Genomic DNA, 24,399 nt, shown 5'->3' with positions numbered 1-24,399 from the left:
TGACCAATACACAAAGAACAAAAGCTGTAAAAGAGACCTTTGGATTCGCGCGGCTACTTTTCTGAAGGTTACACTGGTCCCACCTCTTTAAGATGTAGATAGTCATTACTTCAAGCAAACTGCCACACGAAATTCTTCAAAACACAATACCATAGGCCCTTAGCCCATCTAATTAAAAAAAAAAAAATCTTTTTACAAATCTCTCCCCCAGCAAAACAGCACCCCCTAGAGTAGAGTTCTGCGCCCACAGTTAACGAGCTGTGTGGTCAGAATGTCACTCATTAGCCTAGAGCTGCTACATCTTCGGGCTTACCCACTCCTTTGCCTGCCTGTTTGGTTCCTCGTCCGTGTACAGTGCTGTTTGGGTTGGGGAGAGGACAAAGCACTGCTTTTTGGGGCTCTCATTCCAGGGCCCGACATGGGGGCAGGGGGGTGCTGCGAATTGTTAGTGTTACTTCCATGTCCTAGAATGGATCCCTCTCCGTGCTTTCCCTTTCTTCAGACCTCTCTTTCCTTTGCCTATCCTCCCCGGGGAAGTGATCACAGTGCAGGGATGAGACCCCGCAGGACAGGCCAGATTGGCCAAAATTTTTTTTCTGCTGACTTCCGACCCTGGATTTCTGGCTGGCTTTAGAACTAGGATAAGGGGCTTTGTTTCCCATCTGGTACCTGTGTGGAAGCATTTTACACTTTCTCTAGCGAATATGAAATGGATGAACTGCAGAAATGGACAAAGGCTCTTTCCAGGAGCTCATTTAGGCCAAGAGTAAAAGGAAATGTGTGCTGATAGTGTAATGGCCTCTCATTTTCCTCAGGGAGCGAAGGCAAGGTTAAGCCCATCTCCCTGCTTTTCCTACAGAAAATATGAGTTTCTTTTTATCACTAAACAAAAATTTTGTAAGGAACTCCATTTAACATACATTAGAATCCAAAATGGCCTATAGAAATTTATCAGAGAGTTACTATCATGCACTGGAAAATGGGTTATAGGAAGCTAAGCCCATCTGCCCAATGAGGAATACTCCTTTCTTATTCCAATTCTGATTAAAAATAAGCTTCCTCTAAAGCATACGATTTTTAAAAATTGTATTGAAGTATAGTTGATTTATAATGTGTTAATTTCTGCTGTTCAGCAAAGTGACTCAGTTATAAATGTATATAATGTATAATATTTCATATTCTTTTTTATTATGGTTTATCACAGAATATTGAATATAGTTCCCTGTGAAAAGCATACTATTTCTTTTTTTTTTTTTAAAGCAGCCCTAGGTGCTTGTCTCCTGGACTTTCAGGTTTGGACTTTATTTATTCATCGACCTCCTAAAACTGCCAACATGACTTTTTATATTTTTACACACACAAAAAGTATATATGCCCAGGGGACATGGTTCTGTGTGGGGAGACCTAAATTAGTAGCATCATTCATAGAGCCTCTTGTCTTGGAAATTAATCATCAGTGTAGTTTCCTGTATTTACTTTAAAATCATACACTTTTATCCACTCCTGCTTCTTCCAAAAACTGGGTTATTCAATTTCCATCTTTCAGCTTTTTGTTTACCAAAAACTGAAAGGATAAATTAAACCCTGAAAGATTTACCTTTCAGGTATGAAAAATGAGGTGTTTCAAAATGGTGTGCTTTTTTCCAGATTTTTACCAGGAGCCTGGATAGTGAAACAAAGTGACTCTTCAAACTTTTCAGTATGATTTTAAATATTCTGATCCACATTCACACTTTTCAGACATTGTGCCCCAAATTTTGGCTTAATAAATATTCTCTTGGTCTGTGAAAGAAACTGAGTGTAAGAATGAAATTGAAATCATCAAACAATACATTCTTTTGGCAAAAACTGCAGCTGGGAAGTATATTTTTGAAGCAAAAATGAGAGCAAGAAAGACCTGTTTTTAAAAGCATACTAGAAAAAGATCTAGGGGTCAGAGTGGATAAAAAGAAGACACCTCCATGGTAAAACCCTGCTGACAAGAAAACAAATCAGATCCTTGAGGGCATAAAAAAGAGATTAATATCCATGACAACCTGGCCTTTCCAGACAGTCAGTATGGCTGGGCCTGAAAACTCCCAAAGGAGACAAGATTATTGTTAAGTCATTAAGTGGGGAGATGAATTTTCCATTACAGAAAGACACTGAGCTACTACTATTCTACTCCTAGTACTAATATTACTGCTTCTGATAACAGACATTTACTCTGTGTTCAGTGTGTAACACCGAAAACATTCAGACTTAATCTTTCACAAACCGTGAGGGATAGGTGATTATTCTGTTTTACAGCTACAGACACGGAGACTTAGAGAAGGTAGGTAACTTGGCCAAGGTCCCAGAGATAATAAGTGATAGAACTGCTGAGGGTATTTTAAAGGAAAGATACCTTACTAATGTAAACTAGATGGGTTGGCAGGGCGAGTTACCACTGGCTTCATTTGTAGAAGTGTGAGGATGAACAGGGCTCAGCTGCTGCAAGTTGCACAAGCAAAGAACAGTAACCTCTGCAAAACGCAGACTTAAGGTTCAGGAGGAAAGGCAGATCTAAGCAAAATCCACACATAATTCCCAAGCTGCCTGTTTCAAACAAAGCATTTTTCCTCATGGCTGTGGTTCTTCCTCTGTTCCCTGGCGGTAGCCCTCTTCTCTGGTAGATACTAGGAAGCTGATAGGTTCACAAGTGGAAAGGAGACACACATGGCCTGAAAACATTTTTGACTTATTCCCTACATATCCAGGAACTCAGTAGACGTTTTTCCATCTTTAAAAAAAAATTGTAGTTGGTTTACAATGTTGTGTTAGTTTCAAGTGTATAGCAAAGTGATTCAGATTCTTCTCCCTTGACTGAGAGATGATCATACTAGGTGAAGTAAGCCAGACAAAGACAAATATCATGTGTTATCACTTATATGTGAAATATTAAAAAAAAAGGTGATACAAATGAACTTATAGACCCACAGACAAAACAAACAAACAAACAAACATGGTTAGTACCAAACTCAATAATTGTTCTTTAAAACAAGCTTTTCTTAGAATCCATTAAGGTAGGCTAATCCTTTGGCTTTAGAAAATGTTGGAGGGCAAGAGTGAAATCAGCAGGTGTCCTAGATGGCGAGTTCCTTCCATGTATGCTGGAGGGGAAGGTGGATGCCTGACACCTGTGGACACCAACACACACACACACACACACACACTTCAGAAGCACAGAGAACGAAGCACATGCTGTGAAAGAGGATGCAGGAGTGAAGTGACCTCTGCCTTTGGGGAGGGATGTGTGGACCAGGGTAATGCTAGCACTCACTTTCTTGATTTCTTCTAAATTATGGTAAAATATACCTGACACAGAGTATACTAGCTTAACCATTTTTTTAGGTGTACAGTTCAGTAACGTTGAATACATTCATGTTGTTGGGCAGCCAATCTCCAGCACTTTTCTCATCTTGCAGAACTAAACTCTGTCCCCATTGAACCACAGCTCCCAAGCCACCTTTTTGCTTTCTGTCTCTATGAATTTCACTGCTCTAGGAACCTCATATGAGTGGACTCACATGATATTTGCCTTTTTGCGCCCGACTTACTTCATTTGGCATAATGTCCTCAAGGTTCATCCATTTTGTAGCAAGTGTCAGTTTCCTTTTTAAGTCTGAATAATATTCATTGTATGTATAGAATATGTTTTGTTATCCATTCATGGATGGACACTTGGATTGCTTCTAGCTATTGTGAATGATGTTGCTTTGAACATGGGTGTAAAAATATCTGTGAGTCCCTGTTTTTAGTTATTTTACATTTTTAATTATTTTGGATGTATACTTGCTGGGTCCCGTGGTAGTTCTTTTATTTATTTAGTTAGTTAGTTATTGAGCCTCCATAGTGTCTGCAGCAATTTACATTTCCTCCAAGAGTACACAAGGGTTCCTTTTTCTCCACATCTTCACCAACACTTTTTTTTTTTTTTGGTCTTTTTCGTGTTACACCTGCAGCATGTGGAGGTTCCCAGGCTAGGGGTGGATTCAGAGCTGCAGCTACTGGCCTATGCCACAGCTACAGCGACACCTGATCCAAGCCCAGTCTGTGACTTACACCGTAGTTCACAGCAATGCTGGATCCTTTAACCCACTGAATGGGCCCAAGGATAGACCCAGTGTCCTCATGGATGCTAGTGAGATTCATTTCTGCTGAGCCACAACGGGAATTCCCTTCACCAACACTTTTGTTTTGTGTTTTTGCAATAGTCGCCATTCTAGTGGGTGTCTGGTATCTTACTGTGGTTTTGACTTATGCTTTTTAAATAATAGCTTTATTCAACTGAACAATTCAGTGGCTGAACATTTTCACTGAGCTGTGCAACCAACACCACAGTCAATTTTAGAACGTTTTCCTCACCACAAAAAATAACCCCGTCTCTCCCCATGTCCCTGACCCCAAGCTCGTGGCAATCAGCAACCTACTTCCTGACTATTTGCCTTTTCCAGGGATTTCATACGAATTCAGTCACATGGCACATGGGCTTTGGGGCTGGCTTCTTTCATTTAGCTCATGTTTCCAGGGTCTTACATATGGTAGCAAGTTTATAACTTCACATGTTAGAAATGCACTTCTGATGAACCTAACCTATAATTTTTAAAACTTCAAGACAAAATGTCTCTGGGGGAAGCATCAAAGGTACTATGCATGAAAATAGGCTGTTTGGCTTTCTTTGAATGGTGGCCCAACAAGTGACTTTTCAACTTTTTTTTCTTCATAATTTTCTGTATTTTTTCAAAAACAGCAAAACAAACATGTGCCTCTTTTATAATGGAAAAAAAAATTGTTTGAAAAGAAAATGTTGGAGGGTTTTTTGTCGTTTGTTGTTTGACTACAGTGTTGCAATTGAGCCTTTATCTGATGTTCCTTATTTTAAGCTGATCATTTATTTGCCCCACAAGGGAAAGGTCATTTACTAAAAACAGGTGGATTTCCAAAAACATTCCTTATCTTAACCTACTTAAAAATTAGCCTGCACACCAGTCTTCAGCCCCTAGATCATTTTGAAAGGCGTAAAATGCTTCCAAAAACAGTCTGGTAAAAATAAACAGGTTCCATATTTTAGAGAAAGCCTTGGCAACTAGAGGAAGGTTGTGTTTTACCAGATTTTCCTAGAATGAGAAATGTGCGTGATTTACTTTCAGTTAAGTCCTTTGAGGAAAAACAAACAAACAAACACAGTCCTCTCTAGATCATTACTATGTCTTACTCAGTTTCTCATGTTTCTCTCTCTCTCTTTTTTTTTTTCCTCTTCCCCCCTTCCCCAAAGTATTCATCTGAAGCTGAAAGAAAAGCCCTAGGTGGCCATGGCTGGACGAAGATGCTTCTCTGCTTCATGGTTCTGTTTAAACATATCTACCTGGAAGAGACAGGGCTGATGGTACTTTTTTTCCACTTTGCACTACCTGGTGCCATTCTAAATTTCTAAGGGGAAAAACAGTAAGAGAATTTGTTTACACTTAACATGTTTTGTGAAACTGTGTATATTTTGCTATTTTGCCAATGATGTGCCTCAGAGATTTCAGTTGAACTTTAGCAAGAAAATAGGACCTTCCATTTCAATATTTCCTTAACCCTTGGTGGTGCAGTGGTATTTTGTTTCTTAGACTGGTGTTGACCACTAAGCTAACTTCAGTCCACTCAACATTGGATGTGGATTTGTTTCCATAGATTAGCTGGATTTGTCCTCAGTGATCAACTTAGATTTAAAATACATAGGGCTCAACTCTCCCTAGGAAAGCTGACCACATATAACTCCACCTTTAAGATCCTAAGCTTGCTTAAGATAGCCATGAACTAGACACAGATGTGACACCACCATCAGCCAAGTGCCCACTTGTTTCCTGTCCACATGAATCACCTCTAATGTCTCTAAAGGAAGCCAGGCTTCCTAATTCACATTAATTTTTTAGCTAGCAAACGGGGCGTCATGTTTTCTGTGAATTGGTCTTTTTAAAAATCATTTCTCCAATGGATGTTGAAGATATCCACACTGAAAAACTTAAGGAACAATGTCCTTATTTTTGGTAGCTGTCTGTGCTTTAGGTTATAAACTTAGTTAAAGATTTTACATTTTAAGTGCCAAAGCCTCAGTGTAAGATGGCCACTCAGAAATTCATTATTTGGTAAATTCAGTTATCTGAATTGCTCTCTCACATGCATTATAAAAAGTAATCTGCTTTAGCCCTCTCTCATCTAATCACCGGCTTAAAATTAAATATGAGTATGTACTATCATTTGGAAAATAGTCCCTTATAGTCATCATATGCCCTTTAAAATACCAATGTGACTTAGAATCTGTTGGCCTCGGACAGAAAGAGGGGCTGGTAGATCCAGAGCCCCCACCTGTTTCTGTATGGCCTTCTAGTCAAGAATGGTTTTTGTATTTTGGGTTGAAAACAGTTTTTTGTTTTTTTTTTTTTATTTCATGATGCATGAAAATGATTCAAACTTCAGTCTCCATAAATAAGGGTTTATTGAAACATGGCCACATCTCTTTGTTCACATACTCCAAGGCTACTCTTGCACTAGAGCAGCAGAGTTGAGTAATTGAGGCAGACCACATGGCCCACAGAGCCTAAAATATTTCCTCTTTTTATAGAAAGCATTTGCTGAGCCCTGCACCAGCATGTACATCCTGGCCCCTCCCCTTTAGTATTCAGATATTGGTTTCTCTTAACAGAATGCACAAGTAGGGCTGCGAACTCCCTTACTCTTGAAAAAAGAAAATTTTGGCATCCAAAGTCATTAAAATGCAAGGAGTCCCAACCATGAAAGCCTGGCTTGGGTTGTGTTTATGGGACCCAAAGGGAATCCTACTCACAGGTGTTGCTGAAGTCCCATCCTAACTCTGGGAACTATTCTTGGTCTCCAGTATCACCTATTACAAATTAGCTAGCAAAAATTCAAATGTGGTCATGAAAGGGGTGCCACCATAGTGTTAGGGTGGTGACGACACGCGGGAGAGCCATGGGAACACTCAGCCCTGGGTAGACACCTTTGCACAGGTGACTGAATTTCACTCCCCTCCTTTGCTTCATATCCATCCCCCGCCCACCTTCCAGACACGCTCTCATACACACAGGTCAGCTGTCTTCCCTCTATAAGCCACAATTTTCTCTGCTCCCCCCGGGGTCTCTTTCGACTTAGTATCCTGGTAAGCCATTCTTGTTGGGTCTTCTTCCTCATAACATCTGGGTTGTCTGAGAGAAAACCCCTGGAGCACGTCCTCTGCCACAGCCCACCTCCACCTTTGGCAGCCTACATCATGCCTCTCCCAGGACTTAGCGTTGCCCTAAGCACAATGACCCGATTTTCCACTGTGTTTACCCAGTTGGTTCACTGTTGCCCTAGCACAATTATTAACAATGCTTGCTATGGCTCAGACATGTCCCATTTTGGAAGATGAATGATATGGGCTCCTAGACACAGTAAGTAATAAAGAATCCAGTGTTGAGCTTAGCACTGCAAACCTGAGGACATAGAGCTGTCCATAAAGGGCTCTTGTCATAGGTCAACGACACGACCAATCTCATCATTCACATCTTTGAACTTGTCCAGCCTGTTCATGGGAGGCTGCTCTGGTTACAGGTATGCTGTTTGAACCTTCATCTTCCTACATGGAAATGATGAGCATCTTTCCCAGTCAATGATTTTGTTTGGGCTGTTCTATGGGCTGTATAACCGTTCTGACAGTTAGGCATCTGCTATCTTATTATCTTAAATAGACAAATTAATTTAATTGCACTTGCTAGATAAAAGCCTCCATGTAAATTCAAACCAAATAAATAGAATCCTAGAAGAATCCTGAAAGAACATCCCTCAGCAGATAGGTAGACAGATGTAAACATCCACATCATTAGCTATCTAGCTCTTGCATTCAGAGCATTCTTGCTTTGGTTCTGACTTCTGGGAATTATTTGCACTTTTCCTATAGATTCGGAGTAAAGGGAACCAAGGGGGTCATTGGGGCAAACATATTGTTTTCCCAAAGTGGCAACTGCTATTCATTTAGCTCCTTGATCAGGAGAAAGAACAAAAATCTGGACAGGGAGTAAGAAAGTTTGTTTGAAGACAATGGCTGGGGGTGGAAGAAAACCCAGAAGTTCCTTTTGAAGCCATACAGTGTTTTAGGGGGTTAATCTTCTAAGACATGCTCTGACCTATGTGGAGAAGTCACTATTCCAAGACTTTGTGTTACTAAGGTCTCATTTTAAGTGTTCAGTTATGGTCCTATGTTTGCAGTCTTCATCTAGTCACAATGCCTCTGTAGTTTGCTCCCTTAGAAACATTTAGATGTGCACAAATTAATCTTTTATATGTTTAAAGGATTTTTCTACTGTGTATTGGATTGCTCAGAATAAAGTATCTATTAGACCTTTGTTTTAGTAAATAAATCAATAAATTCTACCTAAATAGTGTGAATACTATAAAAAATATGTAACAACACAATATATTTAAGTATATATAGCCTCTCTGTATAATTCAGAAATAAAAATTAATTCCACAAGTGATGGTGTGCTTTCTCTGAGTCAGCAAGAATCTATTTCTGGCTTTACTTTGCAGTAGTCTTACCTGGATCTCAGTCTGGCTAGACATTTGGTATTTGAGGACAGTAAAATTTTGGCTTTCTTGTCACCCAAACTTTATTCCCTTTTCATTTTTGCTTTCCATGCCTCAACGAGTTGAGCTCTCAAAATGTGTTGTTTACCCTCTGGGTAAGAAAGACAAGAGAAGACTGAGAATTATGGGCAAATGAAGAGCATGATACTCCAGGGTGGACACTTATTCATGCTGCTCCCTTCACTTAACCATGATCGTGGGAAGGCAGGCAGGCTAAGCATCCAGCACTAGGGGAAAGATAGGTAAAAGGTGGTGGACACATACCATGCTATGGTACCCATCTCCGAGAAACAACAAATGACATGTTGATAGAGCAACACTCACAGGGTGGAGTGGAAAAAGAACTCAGTAGTATAGCATAGGGCCATTTATGTAAATTCTAAACCTACACACACACACACACACAAACAGTGCTACATATTACACCAAGTCTGTGCATATTTAATGACTTAGCACATTCATTACAGTGAGTATAGGGGGTTAAGGGTAGGAATGGGGATCCAGCATAAAGCTAGGGGCCTAATCAAAAATCATAATGAATAAGAATTTGTCATGGGTTGAAGTACATAAAATACCTTAAACTTTCAGCTATAGATCATGGAAAAGCCGTGTTAAGTGCTTTGTGTCCTCAGGGACTATTCCCATATTCAGCACAGGGAACATAGTTGAACCGTTTTCCTGTGTTGGCAGAATCGGTGCTGCTGCAGCTGTCGTAAGCCTGCCCTGGGCTACATCACCCTGAACTGTCATGGAGCTTTTAATTAAACTGGTGCCTTTTGACACATCAGTCCTCACACAACTTTAGGCTTTATGGAGCAGGGAAATTGCTCTGTGAAGCTAATTTTCCTAGAGAGTTTCACTTACATCCATGCAAAGCAATTCTCTTTAGCCAAGCAAAGTTATTATTTTTTTTGGTCTATAACCAAAAAGTGACACTAATAATTGCCATTCAGCACCACGTGCCTCACCCCACAGTGGGAAACCTACGTCCTTAACCTTTAGTCATGATGTCCTCCTTGTGAAGCTTCTCCCAAAGACTGGTGAACTGAATTGCCCTGTTTTCTCCCATATTTATTATCTATTTCTACATAACAGGATTATAGTAGATTCTCCTTATTTTAGGCAGTTATGTCCTAAAAAGGCAATGAGAACATTGAATTAACACATATTGGACCACGACCCCTAGAGGAAATGGTTAGGTTCCTATGAGCCTCTGGCCACATTTCCATCAACGGATCATTACCTAATCTTATTTTATGTGTGTCTGCTTAAATACACTTTCTTTAACATATGCTATAGATTCATTAACATTGAACTCACAGCCAAATCTTGAATATAACTCAAGCCCAAACAAAGCTTATCTAAGACATGAATTTTCTCCATAAGACACATCACCCGGCCTCCTTGCACTTAGGAACATTAGACAACAACTTCAGCTCTATGCTTGGGGACCATTTTAAGTGAAATACTGGGAGTTCCCATCATGGCTCAGTGGTAGCAAAGCCAGCTAGTATCCATGAGGACGTGGGTTTGATCCCTGGCCCTGCTTAGTGGGTTAAGGATCTGGTGTTGCCATGAGCTGTGGTATAGGTCGGCAGATGCAGCTCTGATCCCAAGTTGCTGTGGCTATGGTATAGGCCAGCAGCTGCAGCTCTGATTCGACTCCTAGCCTGGGAACCTCCATATGCCACAGGTGTAGCCCTTAAAAGACAAAAATGAAAAGAAAAGAAAATTAAAAGTGAAATACCAACAAAAATCACCAAAGGCATGGTACCAAAATAGTTTGTAAAAAGGACATTTGTTTATGGTATAAGAACTGAAGCCAAGGCCTTGCCTCAGCTGGCAACATGCACATCAGCCAATTCAAATTTTTACCACTCTGTACATGTTCTTAAATGACCATGAAAGCAAGATGAGTGTGGGTTTGGGGTCATAAGTAAACTGCGAGTAGGTGAATTTGCAATTATGGAATACTTGAATAATGAAGATCGATTGTATCTCAAAACTCAGAAGTCTAAAATAGCACACAATTATTAACTCAGTTTCTATGGACTAGAAGTTCAGATACATCTTAGCTGGGCCTCCACTTCAAAGTCTCTCATAGGCTGCAATCACACTGTTGGCTCAGAGTCCCTCACAAGACTCCATCAAGAGGGGTGATGTTGCCAAGAAACTGGCACATGATTTAAAAGTATCAGGTTTAAGCAATAATCATTTTTATGCCTTCCTGTCTTATGAAAATTCAAAGTTGAAAGACACAGGGAAAGATTTTTACTATCATCTGTTATTCCACCTAAATTGTAGAGTATTTTCTGCCCTTGTTCTGCAGATTTGGGAAATAATTTTTTCCAGGCAGAATCTGGACCTTTCTAAATAAAGAGTAATTCACGAAGAAAAAAAATCTTTTCATTGTTACATATATTTACCAAAAAGTGCAATTCAGAGGTTAGCTGGGCAAGTACATCATTGCAAATCACACACACACACACACACACACACATGAAAACAAAAGCCCAACATAAACAAAAAAGATACAAAGAGAAGAAAAAAGTTAGTGTGCTGAGGAATGGACCCCAAAAGATGAGGAGGCAAAAGTTAATGCCAAAACGCTACTCAGATGTTGCTGTGCTTTCCAAATGCAAAAGAAAGAGAGACAAGAAGTCTCTTGGGCTGACAGGCAGACAGACATAGTGTGTTTCTGATTTTGTTCCCCCCTCACAAGAGGAAAAAGACTCAGTCAAGGTTCAACACAGAATCTGCTTCCAAGTTCATTCACATGGTTACCAGCAGGATTCATTTTCTCAAAAGTTGTTGGACTGAGGGCCTCATACCATGAGGGCTGTCCTCCTCTGCCTCATGGTCTTTTCCAACATGGCACATCTTTTCATTGAAACCAACAAGAAAGAATTGGCTAGCAAGATGGAGGTTACAGTTTTTGTAACCTTAGCACAGATGTAACATCCTGTCAATATTGCTGCACTGTATTGATCCAGCCCACACTCAACGGGAGAGGATACACAAGGCTGTGAATACTGGAAAGTGGGGATCATCAGATGCCTTCTTAGAACTGGACCACTTCACTCCCTCAGCCTTCTGCAAATTCCTCTTTGAGCTCCTCTGCCTCCTCTTGCCTCCTCTCACCTGTAAATGATGGTGTTTCTCAATACTTCTCTTTGCTTTTCCACCATTTCCTGAATGACTTCAACTCTCACATTTCTTTAAATTATTGAAGACGTGGATTGAATCCTGACCTCCAAACCCCCACCATCATCTTCTCACTCAGTCTCTGTGCCCCTTCCAATCTCTCAGGGAAAATCATTAAATTCTCTCCCTTCTAAGACCTGATGAGATCATTTCTCTCCTATCCCATTGTCACTGAAACCACACATACTGGGATTGAAATCTGGGTTCTGCTTACCAGCTTTATTAATTTGGGCTACTCAACTTCTTTGAACCTTAGTTTATTTACTTTTAAAATCTGGATAAAACTCTTATCTTACAAGTTTACATAAGCAGTAAATGGGATTTAAATGCCCAATCTGTACTTAATACATAGAAGACACTCAATAAATATTCGTTCTTTCCTCCCATCCTCCTCTTTTCTTCATCTTCCCACTCACCCGGCCTTTTGCTTGTTAACCTGTCAACTTCTCCAAGCCCACTGCCAACCCAACTTTACTCTCTGTCAACCATGTTAGCATCTCATTTCTTCTCCCACCTCCTCTTTTAAATCAGCTAATTCTCTTTAATCCTCCTCCTCTTCTCTCAGATATGGCTATTTTATACCATCCTCTACCTTACTCCATCTCTAGCTCCTCCCAAGTTTTCCATTGCTTATCTCTGCTCAGTTTACCTTTAGTTTCTACTTTTTATTTGGAAATCAGCTCAAACTTGCAGGAACAGTATAAGAAATGACCTTTCCTGAAATAAAAGAAAGTTGTCTACATAATGCCTCCTCACCCCTGCACATTTAGTATATTTCCTACAAACCAGGGCATTCTCCTGGTAACCTAATACAACTATCAAAACAAAGAAATGAATATTGAAACAATGCCACCCTTTAATCCAAAGAGGCCATTCAAGTTTAACCCACTGAAATATATCCTTTAAAGCAAAAGGATCCAGTACAGAACCAGATGTGGCATTTAGTTGACATGTCTTGAGTTTCCTTCAATTTAGGACAAGTCTTCAGTCTTTTCTCGTCTTTAATGATGCTGATGACACTTAAGAAGAGCCCTCACGGTATTCTGTAGATTGTTGCTTGATTTGGGTTTCCTTGTTGGATTCACTTATTCATCGCTGACATGTACAACTCAGAACTGATTTGTGTTTTTCTCATTTTATCCTGGTAATATTCATGTGAACACCTGATGAAGGTGCTATCTAAAGAGCTTTTAATGGGGACATGTCAAAGAACACTGAAGCCAGATTGATGGGGTTCCCACTGGCCAGATTTGGGACAATTTGAGGAGCAAAAGAAATAATCATGCTAACAGATTATAACCTATTGAATAAAGATTCCATGAGTTCACATTATACTGTATTAGTTAATTGATCAATTGATTATAGTTTGATGAAGTTTGCTGGGGGTAGGGAGAGGGAGTGGGATGGACCGGGAATTTGGGGTTAATAGATGCAAACTATTGCCTTTGGAATGGATAAGCAATGAAATCCTGCTGTATAGCACTGGGAACTATATTTAGTCACTTATAATAGAGTATGATAATGTGAGAAAAAGGAATGTTTATGTGTATGTGTGACTGGGTCACCTTGCTGTACAGTAGAAAATTGACAGTACACTGTAAACCAGCTATAATGGGAAAAAAATTAAAATCATTAAATAAAAAATAGCAAAAAAAATTTCGATGGACAGCAGGATAGTTGTTCACTCCAAGCAACCCCCTAACACTTACTAATTGCGGTGGGGGGGAGTATTTTTACAGCCAGAGAGACTCATAACAAAGCTTTTCTATTTGAAAACCCAATAGAGAAGGAATTTCCAATGATTTCTAATATAAAAATTATTTGCACATTTTATATTTAAAATTATTTCCTCATCGGAATAACAATGCCCAAAAGTCCATACTGGTTATCCATCATTTTCTTAGAAGCAGAATGAGCAAGCTTTGTATAGTTTCATATTGGTTACTAGCCATCATTGGAAGTAATTCATGATCATTTTCTAAAAATTGGAAAATACAGGAGAATAGAAAGAAGAGGAAAAGAAAATAGTCTGTCCTGCTATCACCACCTGAACTAAAGTGAAATAACACTGTGGTAGGAACTTGATGCTTACATGACATATTCAAGATCACACACCTGGTGAATTACAGCACTGGGACAGTCACACAGACCAATGGTCCTTGCATATCTGAATTTTTCTGATAATGATCACTGATATCTCTTGTTCTAATTGATTTTCTCAACATATAAAATAAAACAGCTTCATTTTCTTCTATGCAGTACTTGCTTATTAAAAAATAAAATTGAAAGTATAGAAGAGAGAGTAAAAAAAAAAAATCACCCAGTATTACCACTCAATCACACCACTATTTATTAATACATTTTAATACATTTGGGAAATCTTTCCAGATGCATCTTTATGAATTTAATAAATATATAAAGAGAATGGTAGAATTTGTGTTCTGATCATCTTTCCATGTCCAGAAATCCTTTTGATAATTTCCTAGAAGTAGTATACTACCTCACTTGAAAAAAATTTTAAGTTGTTGATAAACATTTTAAACCACCTAAGGAATAATTATTACTAATTTAGACTCTCACTATGTGAGACTATGGTTTTCTCCACATGTGCTGTCAAAGATAAGTAGAGCTGGGTACCAGTTAAAATGTTAAGGACAGATTTTAATAAGTAATATGCTATTAAAATAGGGAAGGAGATTCAGTGTAAACTGAACGCAACTCTGATTTGTACAGAGATGACTGCATGTTTGAAAGGGAAAATGAAGGAGGAGAGAGGAGGGGAGGCTGGGGTTCAGGAGAGTCAGGGAAGTGAAAAATTACAAAGAGTGGGTCAGGGTGAATGCTGATGAGGATAGCTGGCTCTGCTAGCTGGCCATTATTGAAACTAGGATTCTATCCTTCCACAGAGGTTAGGAAACAGGCCCTATCCTTCCTGATGATTGCATTTTAATGGAATGTCTTCCAGGTCCTTGAAAAAGACACTCCGGAGTTGTAGGAGATACATATACATTTCAAAGGGACAGAGGAAGGATTTGTAATAGAGAAGAACAAACCTGACTCTGTATTAGACAGTTCCTTTTATTTTAACCTTACTTAAGCCTTTGTCCTCTTGTCACTTGTGCTTAGTCATCCTGGCTCTGCACCTTTTGCAAAAGGATACTTCCTATAGCCTGAAATAAATAGGATAGCCTATTCTTAAGGCTGTAATCTTTAAGAGCATTACATTTTTGTTTATTTATTTTTGTCTTTTTAGGGCCGCACCTGTGGCATCTCAAAGTTCCCAGGCTAGGGCTGGAATCAGAGCTGTAACTCCCAGCCTACACCACAGAGACAGCAACACTAGATCTGAGCCGCACCTGCGATCTACACTGCAGCCCACGGCAATGCTGGATCCTTTACCCACTGAGCAAGGCCACGGATCAAACCACATCCTTATGGTTACCAGTCAGTTTCATTACCACTGAGCTATGACGGGAACTCCAGAGTATAACATTTTTAGATAAAGAGTTACAGAACAGAGAATAACATTTGTTTTGTTAGAGGTTTATAGGTATATTATAACCCGACCTATGTGGACAGCTTCAAGAACAAAGGATCTGACACCAAGAAATTTTAACAACAACCACACACCTCCCTCATGGTGTCTTTTGTTTGTTTGTTTTGGTCTTTTTTTTTTTCTTTTTTGCCTTTTCTAGGGCCGCTTCTGCGGCATATGGAGATTCCCAGGCTAGGGGTCGTATCGGAGCTGTAGCCACCGGCCTACGCCAGAGCCACAGCCACGCAGGATCCGAGCCACATCTGCGACCTACACCACAGCTCATGGCAACACCAGATCGTTAACCCACTGAGCAAGACCAGGGATCGAATCCACAACCTCATGGTTCCTAGTCAGATTCATTAACCACTGCACCACAACAGGAACTCCCCTCATGGCATCTTTAAAAGGGCTTTGCTTCAGGGTGTTTGGGGCTCTTTTGGACATGAGCCATCAGTCTCCTTGCATGGTCCTGCAATAAACCTTTCTCTCCACCAAATCCCACCGTTTCAGTACTGTATGGCCTCACTGTGCATTGGGCACACATACTTCTGTCCTGTAACAGATTCGCAATTGTGAGTCCTAAATTTTTACCAAATGCTCCAAGAAAAGGCCAAAAGTCAGGGATTGGCTAGAACTAACAGTAAATTCTTTTGGCAACCTTGTGCTTTCTCAAGCAGGGACTTGAAGAGGGGCTAGGATTAGCTTAGGGATGTGGCCTTAGAGGCCCGGGATTGAATCTGCATCTTCATGGATATAGTCAGTTCGTTTCTGTTGCATCACATCAGGAACTCCAGTCCTTTACCCATTTTTAAATTGAGATCGTCATTTTTTACTTACTCTGCAAGAGGTAATGTTTTTAGTTTGACAATTTGAGAGTGTTTCTTAATACACAGAGCATTATCAACCTATCCTAGCCCACATTTTCCTGTAGATGCTCAAACACCTGTGCCTATAAGTATCAAGTCAAGAAATGTTTCAGCAATAAACTCAAATCATTTGCTCTACCCTTCACCCAAAGGTTTTGTCCCTGAAGCTCTCTGAGAAAAGCAGGCCACAATGGGGCCCCTGGCTCCTGAAGGCATGTACATCGCTCTGGATTGCAGATCAGACATTTAAGTTCAACCAGCCATGTCCCTCTGCTCTCTGACCAAGCCCAAAAATTCTGACTACAAGTCTCTTCCTCTCCCTGCACCTGTCCCTCCTCCCAGGCTAGAGAGGACAGTGGACAATCGATTATGCTCTGAGAAGTCAAGTCCATCTCAAAAAGCTGACCACTTCTCACTGTTCTTCCAGCTAATGCTGTTATGGAGAGAATGACCTGGAGTCTGGTTTAGAGATATATTAGTTCAATGGCCTCACAGTCATGTAGGATATAGTAGAAAGACGTATTTGGCCCACCTCTGTCTCTTATCAAAAAGATTAGGAGGTGTTTTCAAGCTCACTAGGAAAGGAAAGGTTGGGGACACTAAGAGCCAGCCTTCTGACAGTGCACCTATCTCTAAGGTCATGAGAAATGTTGATCTTCCCAAGTCACTCCTGAGGAAGGCTGGAATGACCAATAGGTTTGGAAGAAATAGAAGCCTCACCCCCTGTCCCCACCTTCTAAGTAGAGATGCCTCATAAGTGAAAAACATAAAAACAGGAAAAGACTTTCTTCAAACCAGGAATATGAATCAGGGGTCAACCTATTGATCCAAAGTTAAGAGACCGTGGTGTGAGTAAAGGAGCATTGGTCAAGCAAGAAAGAAAATGATGCATAAATACAGCACTTGACAGTATTTACTTATCATTCACTATGGCTCTCATCTTGCCTTATCTTTTCTTTTCTCTCGAGTGTAAAAAGATCTAAGAGGTCAAGAGTTACTGTCCAAAATACTTGATGAAGAAATGCCTTTTGACCCCTAGATGATTTGGAAATTAAACCTCACATAGGATATAAGTAAGGAAAATAAAGCGAAACTCTCGCTATGTTTCTAATTTTAATTTCCCCCCAAAATTTTAAAATATTTTACTTATTTTTTTATTTTTATTTTTATTTTTGTCTTTTGGTCTTTTCTAGGGCTGCATTTGTGGCATTTGGAGGGTCCCAGGCTAGGGGTCTAATCGGAGCTATAGCCACTGGCCTCTGCTAGAGCCACAGCGATATGGAATCCAAGCTGTGTCTGCAACCTACACCACAGCTCACGGCAATGCCAGACCCTTAACCCACTGAGTGAGGCCAGGGATCGAACCCGAAACCTCATGGTTCTTAGTTGGATTTGTTAACCACTGCACCACAACAGGAGCTCCTCCTAAAATATTTTAAAAGTAACAAGTGTTTGTTGCAAAAATTTTAGGTGAAGATATATTTAAAGGAAACTCTCCCTATATTATTTATTTCTGTATTACAAATGACCTCAAAACTGACTGGCTTAAAACAATGCTTTACTCATTTTGCTTATTACTCTACAGTTTGGGCAGGACTTTGTAGCAATGGCTCATCTCTGTTCCACACAGCATCTGCCACGGCAGCTTGGCTAGAGGCTTGAAGATCCATTTTCAAGTCTGACTAAACTGAATGACAAGTTTTTATAAAATGTTAGATAAATTTATTTATTTTTTTTCCAGGAATTTTTATTTATTTAAGTACAGTTGACTTACAAATAAAATGTTAGATAAATTTAAAGCTACATCCCTCCTGAGGATATATATTATCCAGGTGTTTTTTGTTTGTTTGTTTGTTTTTGTCACACCCACACCATGCGGAAACTCCTGGGTTAGGGATCGAACCCACATCACAGCAGTGACAATGTCAGATCCCTTTAACCAAGAAGCTCCTCAGTGGTTTTTTTTTTTTTTTTTCTTTTTAGGGCCACACTCGCAGCATATAGAAATTTCCAGGCTAGGGGTCGAATCAAAGCTACAGCTGCCAGCCACAGCCACAGCAATGCAGGATCTAAGCCATGTCTGTGACCTACACCACAGTTCACGGCAACACTGGATCCTTAACCAGTGAGAGAGGCCAAGGATGGAAGTCGTGTCCTCATGGATACTAGTTGGATTCGTTTCCTCTGCGCCACAATGGGAACTCCCCTGGATGGTTTTTAAAGGAAAGTGAGAATCATAAATAAAAGGAAGGGAATAGTCTCCTCTCACTTGCTAAAGTTCAATATTTTAAAGTTAAAAACATGACTTCCATGCAAATATAAAGTGAATAAGTGTCAAAGATTTTTTCAACTCCTTATGTTACTTTAGATGTTAAGACTGGTTAAATAGATAAAAACCAGTGATTTATACAGTGTATCCGAAATGATCAAATGAATTTGCTAATAGATGCATAATCAGTAACTATCTGATGAGGCGATACAATGGAATTGTATTTCTACTGATGGGAATTAATTGTATATCTACTAGATAGTATTCATTTCTGGGGAAATTACCCCCTTTCTTCAGCCTCAGTTGGGATACAGAAGGAACTGTCCCTCCCGCAACCCACTGTCCAAGAGGAGTATGTGACCCAGGCCCAGGCGAGCACTGCCATCCCCTCAGACTTGGATGTATGACCGACATGGAGGCCAAAAGACACAATAAGACTTTGCGGAGTTCCCGTCGTGGCTAAGTGGTTAGGGAATCCGACTAGGAACCATGAAATTGAGGGTTCAATCCCTGGCCTCGCTCATTGGGTTAAGGATCTGGCATTGCCGTGAGCTGTGGTATAGGTTGCAGACACAGCTCGGATCTTGTGTTGCTGTGGCTGTGGCGTAGGCCAGTGGCTACAACTCCGATTAGACACTTAGCCTGGGAACCTCCATATGCCGCAGGAGCGGGCCTAGAAAAGAGAGAAAAAAAAAAAAAAAAAGACTTTGCAGGGACTTCTGTGAAAGCCTCTGCATTTGCAGGGGCACTGGAACCCAGAAGGCTTTAAACCTGATCTTGCTGCCAGGTATCCCAGTACTAGATCAAGCCTGAAAATGCAGATGTGTAGAAGAATGGGGACAAACACTACAGGACAAGAGCATCTGATGACCTGAATTGCACCCCTGTATCTCTCTACCCTACTGCCTGACTGCAGCCCTAATCCCAGACTTCTCTGTTATATTCAATATATTTCCTTTTTTGATTAGTTTAAGCCACGTAAATTGATCCCTCACAATACAATACAAGCTGTTGCTTCTGTGCTGGCCCACTAAACATATATTCACTTCTCTGTGCTTCAATGTCCCATCTATCAAAGGAATAAACAATACCTCCAAAGAGCTATAAAGACTGAATAATACATAGTGGGATTCCCATCATGACTCAGAGGAAACAAATCTGACTAAGAACCATGAGGTTGCAGGATTGATCCCTGGCCTAGCTTAGTGGGTTGAGGATCCAGCATTGCCATGAGCTATGGTATAGGTCACAGACTTGGCTTGGCTCTGACATTGCTGTGGCTGTGGCATAGGCTGGTGGCTATGGCTCCAGTTTGACCCCAGCCTGGGAATCTACATATGCTGTGGGTGTGGCCCTGAAAAGACCAAAAAAAAAAAAAAATTACATAGTATATGTAAAGACTTTTACTGTGATGAGGCGAAAGAAAAGTCACCTTAGATTTCCTAAATTAAATTCTGTCTAGTCCTTAGCCTCCATTACAAGAATGAGAAGCCTCCTAATATGAGTCACTACCAAATGTTAACTCCTTAGTGCTAAAATCTGTCTCAAAATTTACCTAGGAAAGATGGATTTTTTTTTTTTTTTTTTTTGCCATTTCTTGGGCCGCTCTCGCAGCATATGGAGGTTCCCAGGCTAGGGGTCTAATTGGAGCTGTAGCTGCCAGCCTACACCAGAGCCACAGCAACGCAGGATCCGAGCCTCGCCTGAAACCTATACCACAGCTCACGGCAATGCCGGATCATTAACCCACTAAGCAAGGGCAGGGACCCAACCCGCAACCTCATGGTTCCCAGTTGGATTCGTTAACCACTGCGCCACCACGGGAACTCCAGGAAAGATTGATCTTTGGTAGATCATGGTTACTACTGGGATGGTCATCATCCAAGACCACGTGTTCTATCAAAAGGCAGGTGGTTCCACAACCTCTTTACCATCTGAGGGATCTTGCAACTTTCATGCAGCTCCTGAGACTGAGGAAGAGATCACAGAGCCCCAGCAGATACATCAGATCACCCACCAGAAGTCCTACTGGCTGCTGGGACACCTGCATACAAGACATTGATGCTTGTGCATTCCTCTGACCACTGTCCCTCAAGCCCCTGGGGCCACTGCTAATCTTGGGCAAATCCCTCTCTTTCAATCCAATGACCCCATCTCCAGATTATCTTCTTCTTAAAAGGAACACCCAGCTAAGATTCCCCCAACCCCATCAACATAAGTGCCTAGATAGCATTCCGTAACAGATGGCCTATAACTTCTGATCTGGGCTGGGAAACACACAAAGAAATTAACAACCTGTGGTAGGCAGCTTGGAAGAGGACTCCCCCCATGCTCCCCACCTCCTGCTATTCACACCCCTGTGTAATCCTCGCCCCTTGAGTGTGGGCTAAACCTAGTGACTCACTCCTGACAAAGAGAATACAGCAGAAGTGTGATAGAATGACACTTCCAAAATTAGCTTATAAAACAACAGTGACTTCTGTCTGGTTTGCTCTCTCCCTCCCTCCTCTGAGGAAAGCCGGAGGCCAAACTGTGAGCTGCCCAACAGAGAATCCCACGTGGCAAGGAACTAATATTGAGGACAACAGCCAGAAAGGACCCAAGCCTTGCCAAAAGCCACGCAAATGAGTTTAGGAGCAGATGGATCCTCCCCAAGACTCGCCTTGAGATGATTATAATACTGGCCAGAACCTTGAGTTTAGCCTTGTGAGGAAGCCTGAGCCAGCTAAGCAGCTGATTCCCGACTGACACAAACTGTGCGATCCTAACTGCTGCTCGTTTGAAAACACTAAGATTTGGAATAATTTGTTATACAGCATCAAATAACTAATATGCCACCTTTTAAGATCTGTAGCCTAGAGAGGTCTCGTGTGGCACAGTGGGTAAAGGATTGGTGTTGTCACTGCAGCCGCTCAGGTTCCTGCTGAGTGAAGGTTCAATTCCTGGCTATGCTGCAGGTGCAGGAAAAAAAAAAAAAAATCAGTAGCCCAGAATTTCCTGGAAAATAAAGTTAGACCACCTTTCCCTCCTTTTGAAAATCTCTCTGGCAGGGACTAGAGAACAACAATAAATAGCTTAGTAACTTATCCCATGACAACCACAAGCAAATTACATGAGGGAATATAATACGTCTAATGAGAATCTCTGCAGAGGGAAATTACCACCTTCTGGCACTGACAGTCCAAACTCCATCCCACAATGAAGATAATCAGTGCCCTCCCAAGCTCCTCCGATGGGAAGAGGGAACTGAGCTGGTACTCAGGGGAGGAGAGGGGAGGGGAGGCAGCGGCTTTACATCCCCCAATTGCCCACTGGGGTTCCTAACAAAACCCAAACCTGTTTCTGCAGCCATGAGAAAGTAACAAACAAGTTTCAGCTCAGGTAAAATGGTGAAAGTCCTTGCAGGCTAGAACTCCCCTCCCTAGCATGGAATGCTGCCCTAAACAGGGAGATTTTGGTGCAGCTCTAAGAAGTAAAGCCTGCCATGAAGAGTGCCTCCAGGAATATGAGCCCCTTATGCAGCACCAGACATAGAAGGGTAACTTGTGGTCCAAACAGCTGAGTTTTGGGGACTTAGAGATGGTCCCCACCATCAAGGTATTAGAACATTCAAGCATAATGTGCTCCTGACACTAGGTGTGGGGATGGCTTGGTGTGTAGACCCATGGGGGACCCCACTGCTTTTGTGCTCGATGTCAGTGACACCTGCAGAATCCCAACCTGGGTGAGACGACTCATGGAGTCTAGATGAGTACCTCACTGTAGCCTTGACTGTGGATAGAATGCACTTGAAAATGTCTTCTGGTCAAATATGTTCTTATTGCTCCACCATCATTTAGCAAACAGCTCTGCTGCTTTTGTGGACCCTCCTGTTTTCCCATAGGAGCCAGAGTCCAGAAAGGGGAGGGAAACCCAATGCTGGAAGCAGAGCACAACTAAGGCATCCCTCTTCAATGTTTCTCCCTTGCCACCTGCTGCAGGTCTTGTACTATCCCTCTGAGCAAGGAAATCCTATTTGACTGTGGAGAGGAGCAAAGATTGGGATCCAGCCTTGATTTTCTAGGGGACCCAGGGCCAGTGTCTGAGTTGTTTTAAGCTACCACCTCACCTCTGGTGAGCATCTGGTACATTTAGAAGATCGCTGACAGGAAAGTCACATCACTTGAGTTCTCTAGTTCTGGCTTTACTACCGAATGGGTATAAAATACTGAATATCTCTGAACTTCGATTTGAAAAAATCAAATTAAATGTTGGAGAGACTTCCAGTTTCTGGTCCAACATGCAAGGTACTTGGAAGTTGTCTCTCCTGTCCACGGAAGAAAAAAGATGAACAAAGTGCGAACTAATAACTCTTTGTGTCTCCCTGTGGGGAACTGAGGTCACGGGCCAAACACCTGCCCCTAAATTGAATGGACCAACAGGCAGCTACAGAGAATCACAATTTACCAGAGCCGAAGCCTCTGAGGGAACCAGTTCCAGGGTAGAGAAACCTAAACTATAACTGACAAATTGCTAGGGACTCAGTGTAGACAAGTCTGAGAATTAGATATTCTGCGGGTGAGCAGTCCTAGGGGAACCCTCACCTTTCATGAGTTTTACCTCCAGGAGCCCCACTAGCTTTTTACAGTGAAGATAAGAGAAAAATTCCCTAGTGCTTCCAGTAGAGGGGAGGGGAAAGGAGCCATTTATATTTATGCTCAAAATATTTTGTCCTACAAAGGATTGCCTTCAGGAGGAAATGTTTTACCAGAGCCTAACCTACTGGGGCTTCCCCAGAGCCTAAAAACCTGAAAGATGGGAAAAATTCAAAACCAGTTCCATCTAGCCTTCCTGTCTCACCTAAGAATGGAAAAACAAAATAAAACTCAGAAGCAGTGGTGATGGTCAGCCCAGCAACACAGGCTCACAAAACACTGAGACCTCATCACAGGACTAGGGAGCACTTCCCTTCTAGCTCCTCCTCATTGCATCAGCAGGGATCCTGGATGACAGGGGAATACCACAGAAATAACTGCACGTCTCAAGAAAGAGTTAAGAAGTCTCCAGGGAAACCCAGAGACAACATGAGAGACAAAAACAAGGACACCAGAGGAAGTTGAGCCTCTTGCACCTATGGCTACAACCAACAGTAAACAAAGGCTAACACCTAACCAGATCAATAAAAACCGTCACCCAGTTCCTTTTACCCAATACGTTGATTGTTTTCAACTCCAAATTTCAAGGCACACTAAAAGACAAATGAAATGATGCAAGTGCAGTATTATAGATTATTAAAAGCAGAAATGAATCTTTCTATACTTTAAGCTGCTTTGCTCTCAACGCCTACTCTACCTAATAGGAGCTAAAGGATGCTTTTCTAGGACCATTATCCAGAAACTAGAGCAAGAGAATGGCCTGGGGGCAGCCAGGATAAGCTGCACCCCCCTAATTTCTCCATTCTCTAACTCTAAAGGGAAGCACTGGTATACCAGATGGCCTCAGTGGGTTTTTAGGACACATTCAGGCTGTGGCTTTCAAGGCCAGCCCCTGACCTTACCTGCAGCTTGACAGCTAAGTCCACCCACGCACAGCCTGGAATCAGGATCCCAGAGTCTAGCAAGCCTGGCTCTAAGAGGGCCTCAGTAACCTTCAAGAGATGGACCTGGGATGGGGGGGTTCATGAGATGGTACTTAGGTCAGGGTCATCTGTTTTACCCCAATGGTCAGGAGCTGGGTCCATGTTCTTTCTGTGCTAAGAGCCTCTGGGCCCTCTGGTTTGGAGAAACAAACTAAAACCCGTGGCAATAATGGAAGGTTGTCCAGGCTGGACCCTTCACCTCACCCTCCTGCTATTTGATGAATAATAAATAGAACTATGGCTCTTTAAAATTTTT

General features: G+C 41.4%; 2 protein-coding genes across 5 annotated transcripts in view; one reads left to right on the top strand and one right to left on the bottom strand.

Moving 5' to 3' along the window:
• PRUNE2 (prune homolog 2 with BCH domain) overlaps positions 1 to 8,536 on the top strand; it is a 266,403-nt gene extending 257,867 nt beyond the window's left edge. For all 4 annotated transcript variants that reach the window (XM_047767794.1, XM_047767792.1, XM_047767793.1 and 1 more), the window contains one exon: positions 5,297 to 8,536. In XM_047767794.1, coding sequence (XP_047623750.1) covers positions 5,297 to 5,327 — 31 coding nt within the window. In that variant the 3' untranslated portion in view covers positions 5,328 to 8,536. The remainder of the gene's footprint in view (positions 1 to 5,296) is intronic.
• GCNT1 (glucosaminyl (N-acetyl) transferase 1) overlaps positions 1 to 24,399 on the bottom strand; it is a 164,764-nt gene that overhangs the window by 9,451 nt on the left and 130,914 nt on the right. The window lies entirely within an intron of this gene.

Source organism: Phacochoerus africanus, chromosome 2 (assembly GCF_016906955.1).
Source record: "Phacochoerus africanus isolate WHEZ1 chromosome 2, ROS_Pafr_v1, whole genome shotgun sequence".
In the NCBI taxonomy this organism is placed as follows: Eukaryota; Metazoa; Chordata; class Mammalia; order Artiodactyla; family Suidae; genus Phacochoerus; species Phacochoerus africanus.
This window is presented reverse-complemented; position numbering and strand designations above follow the sequence as displayed.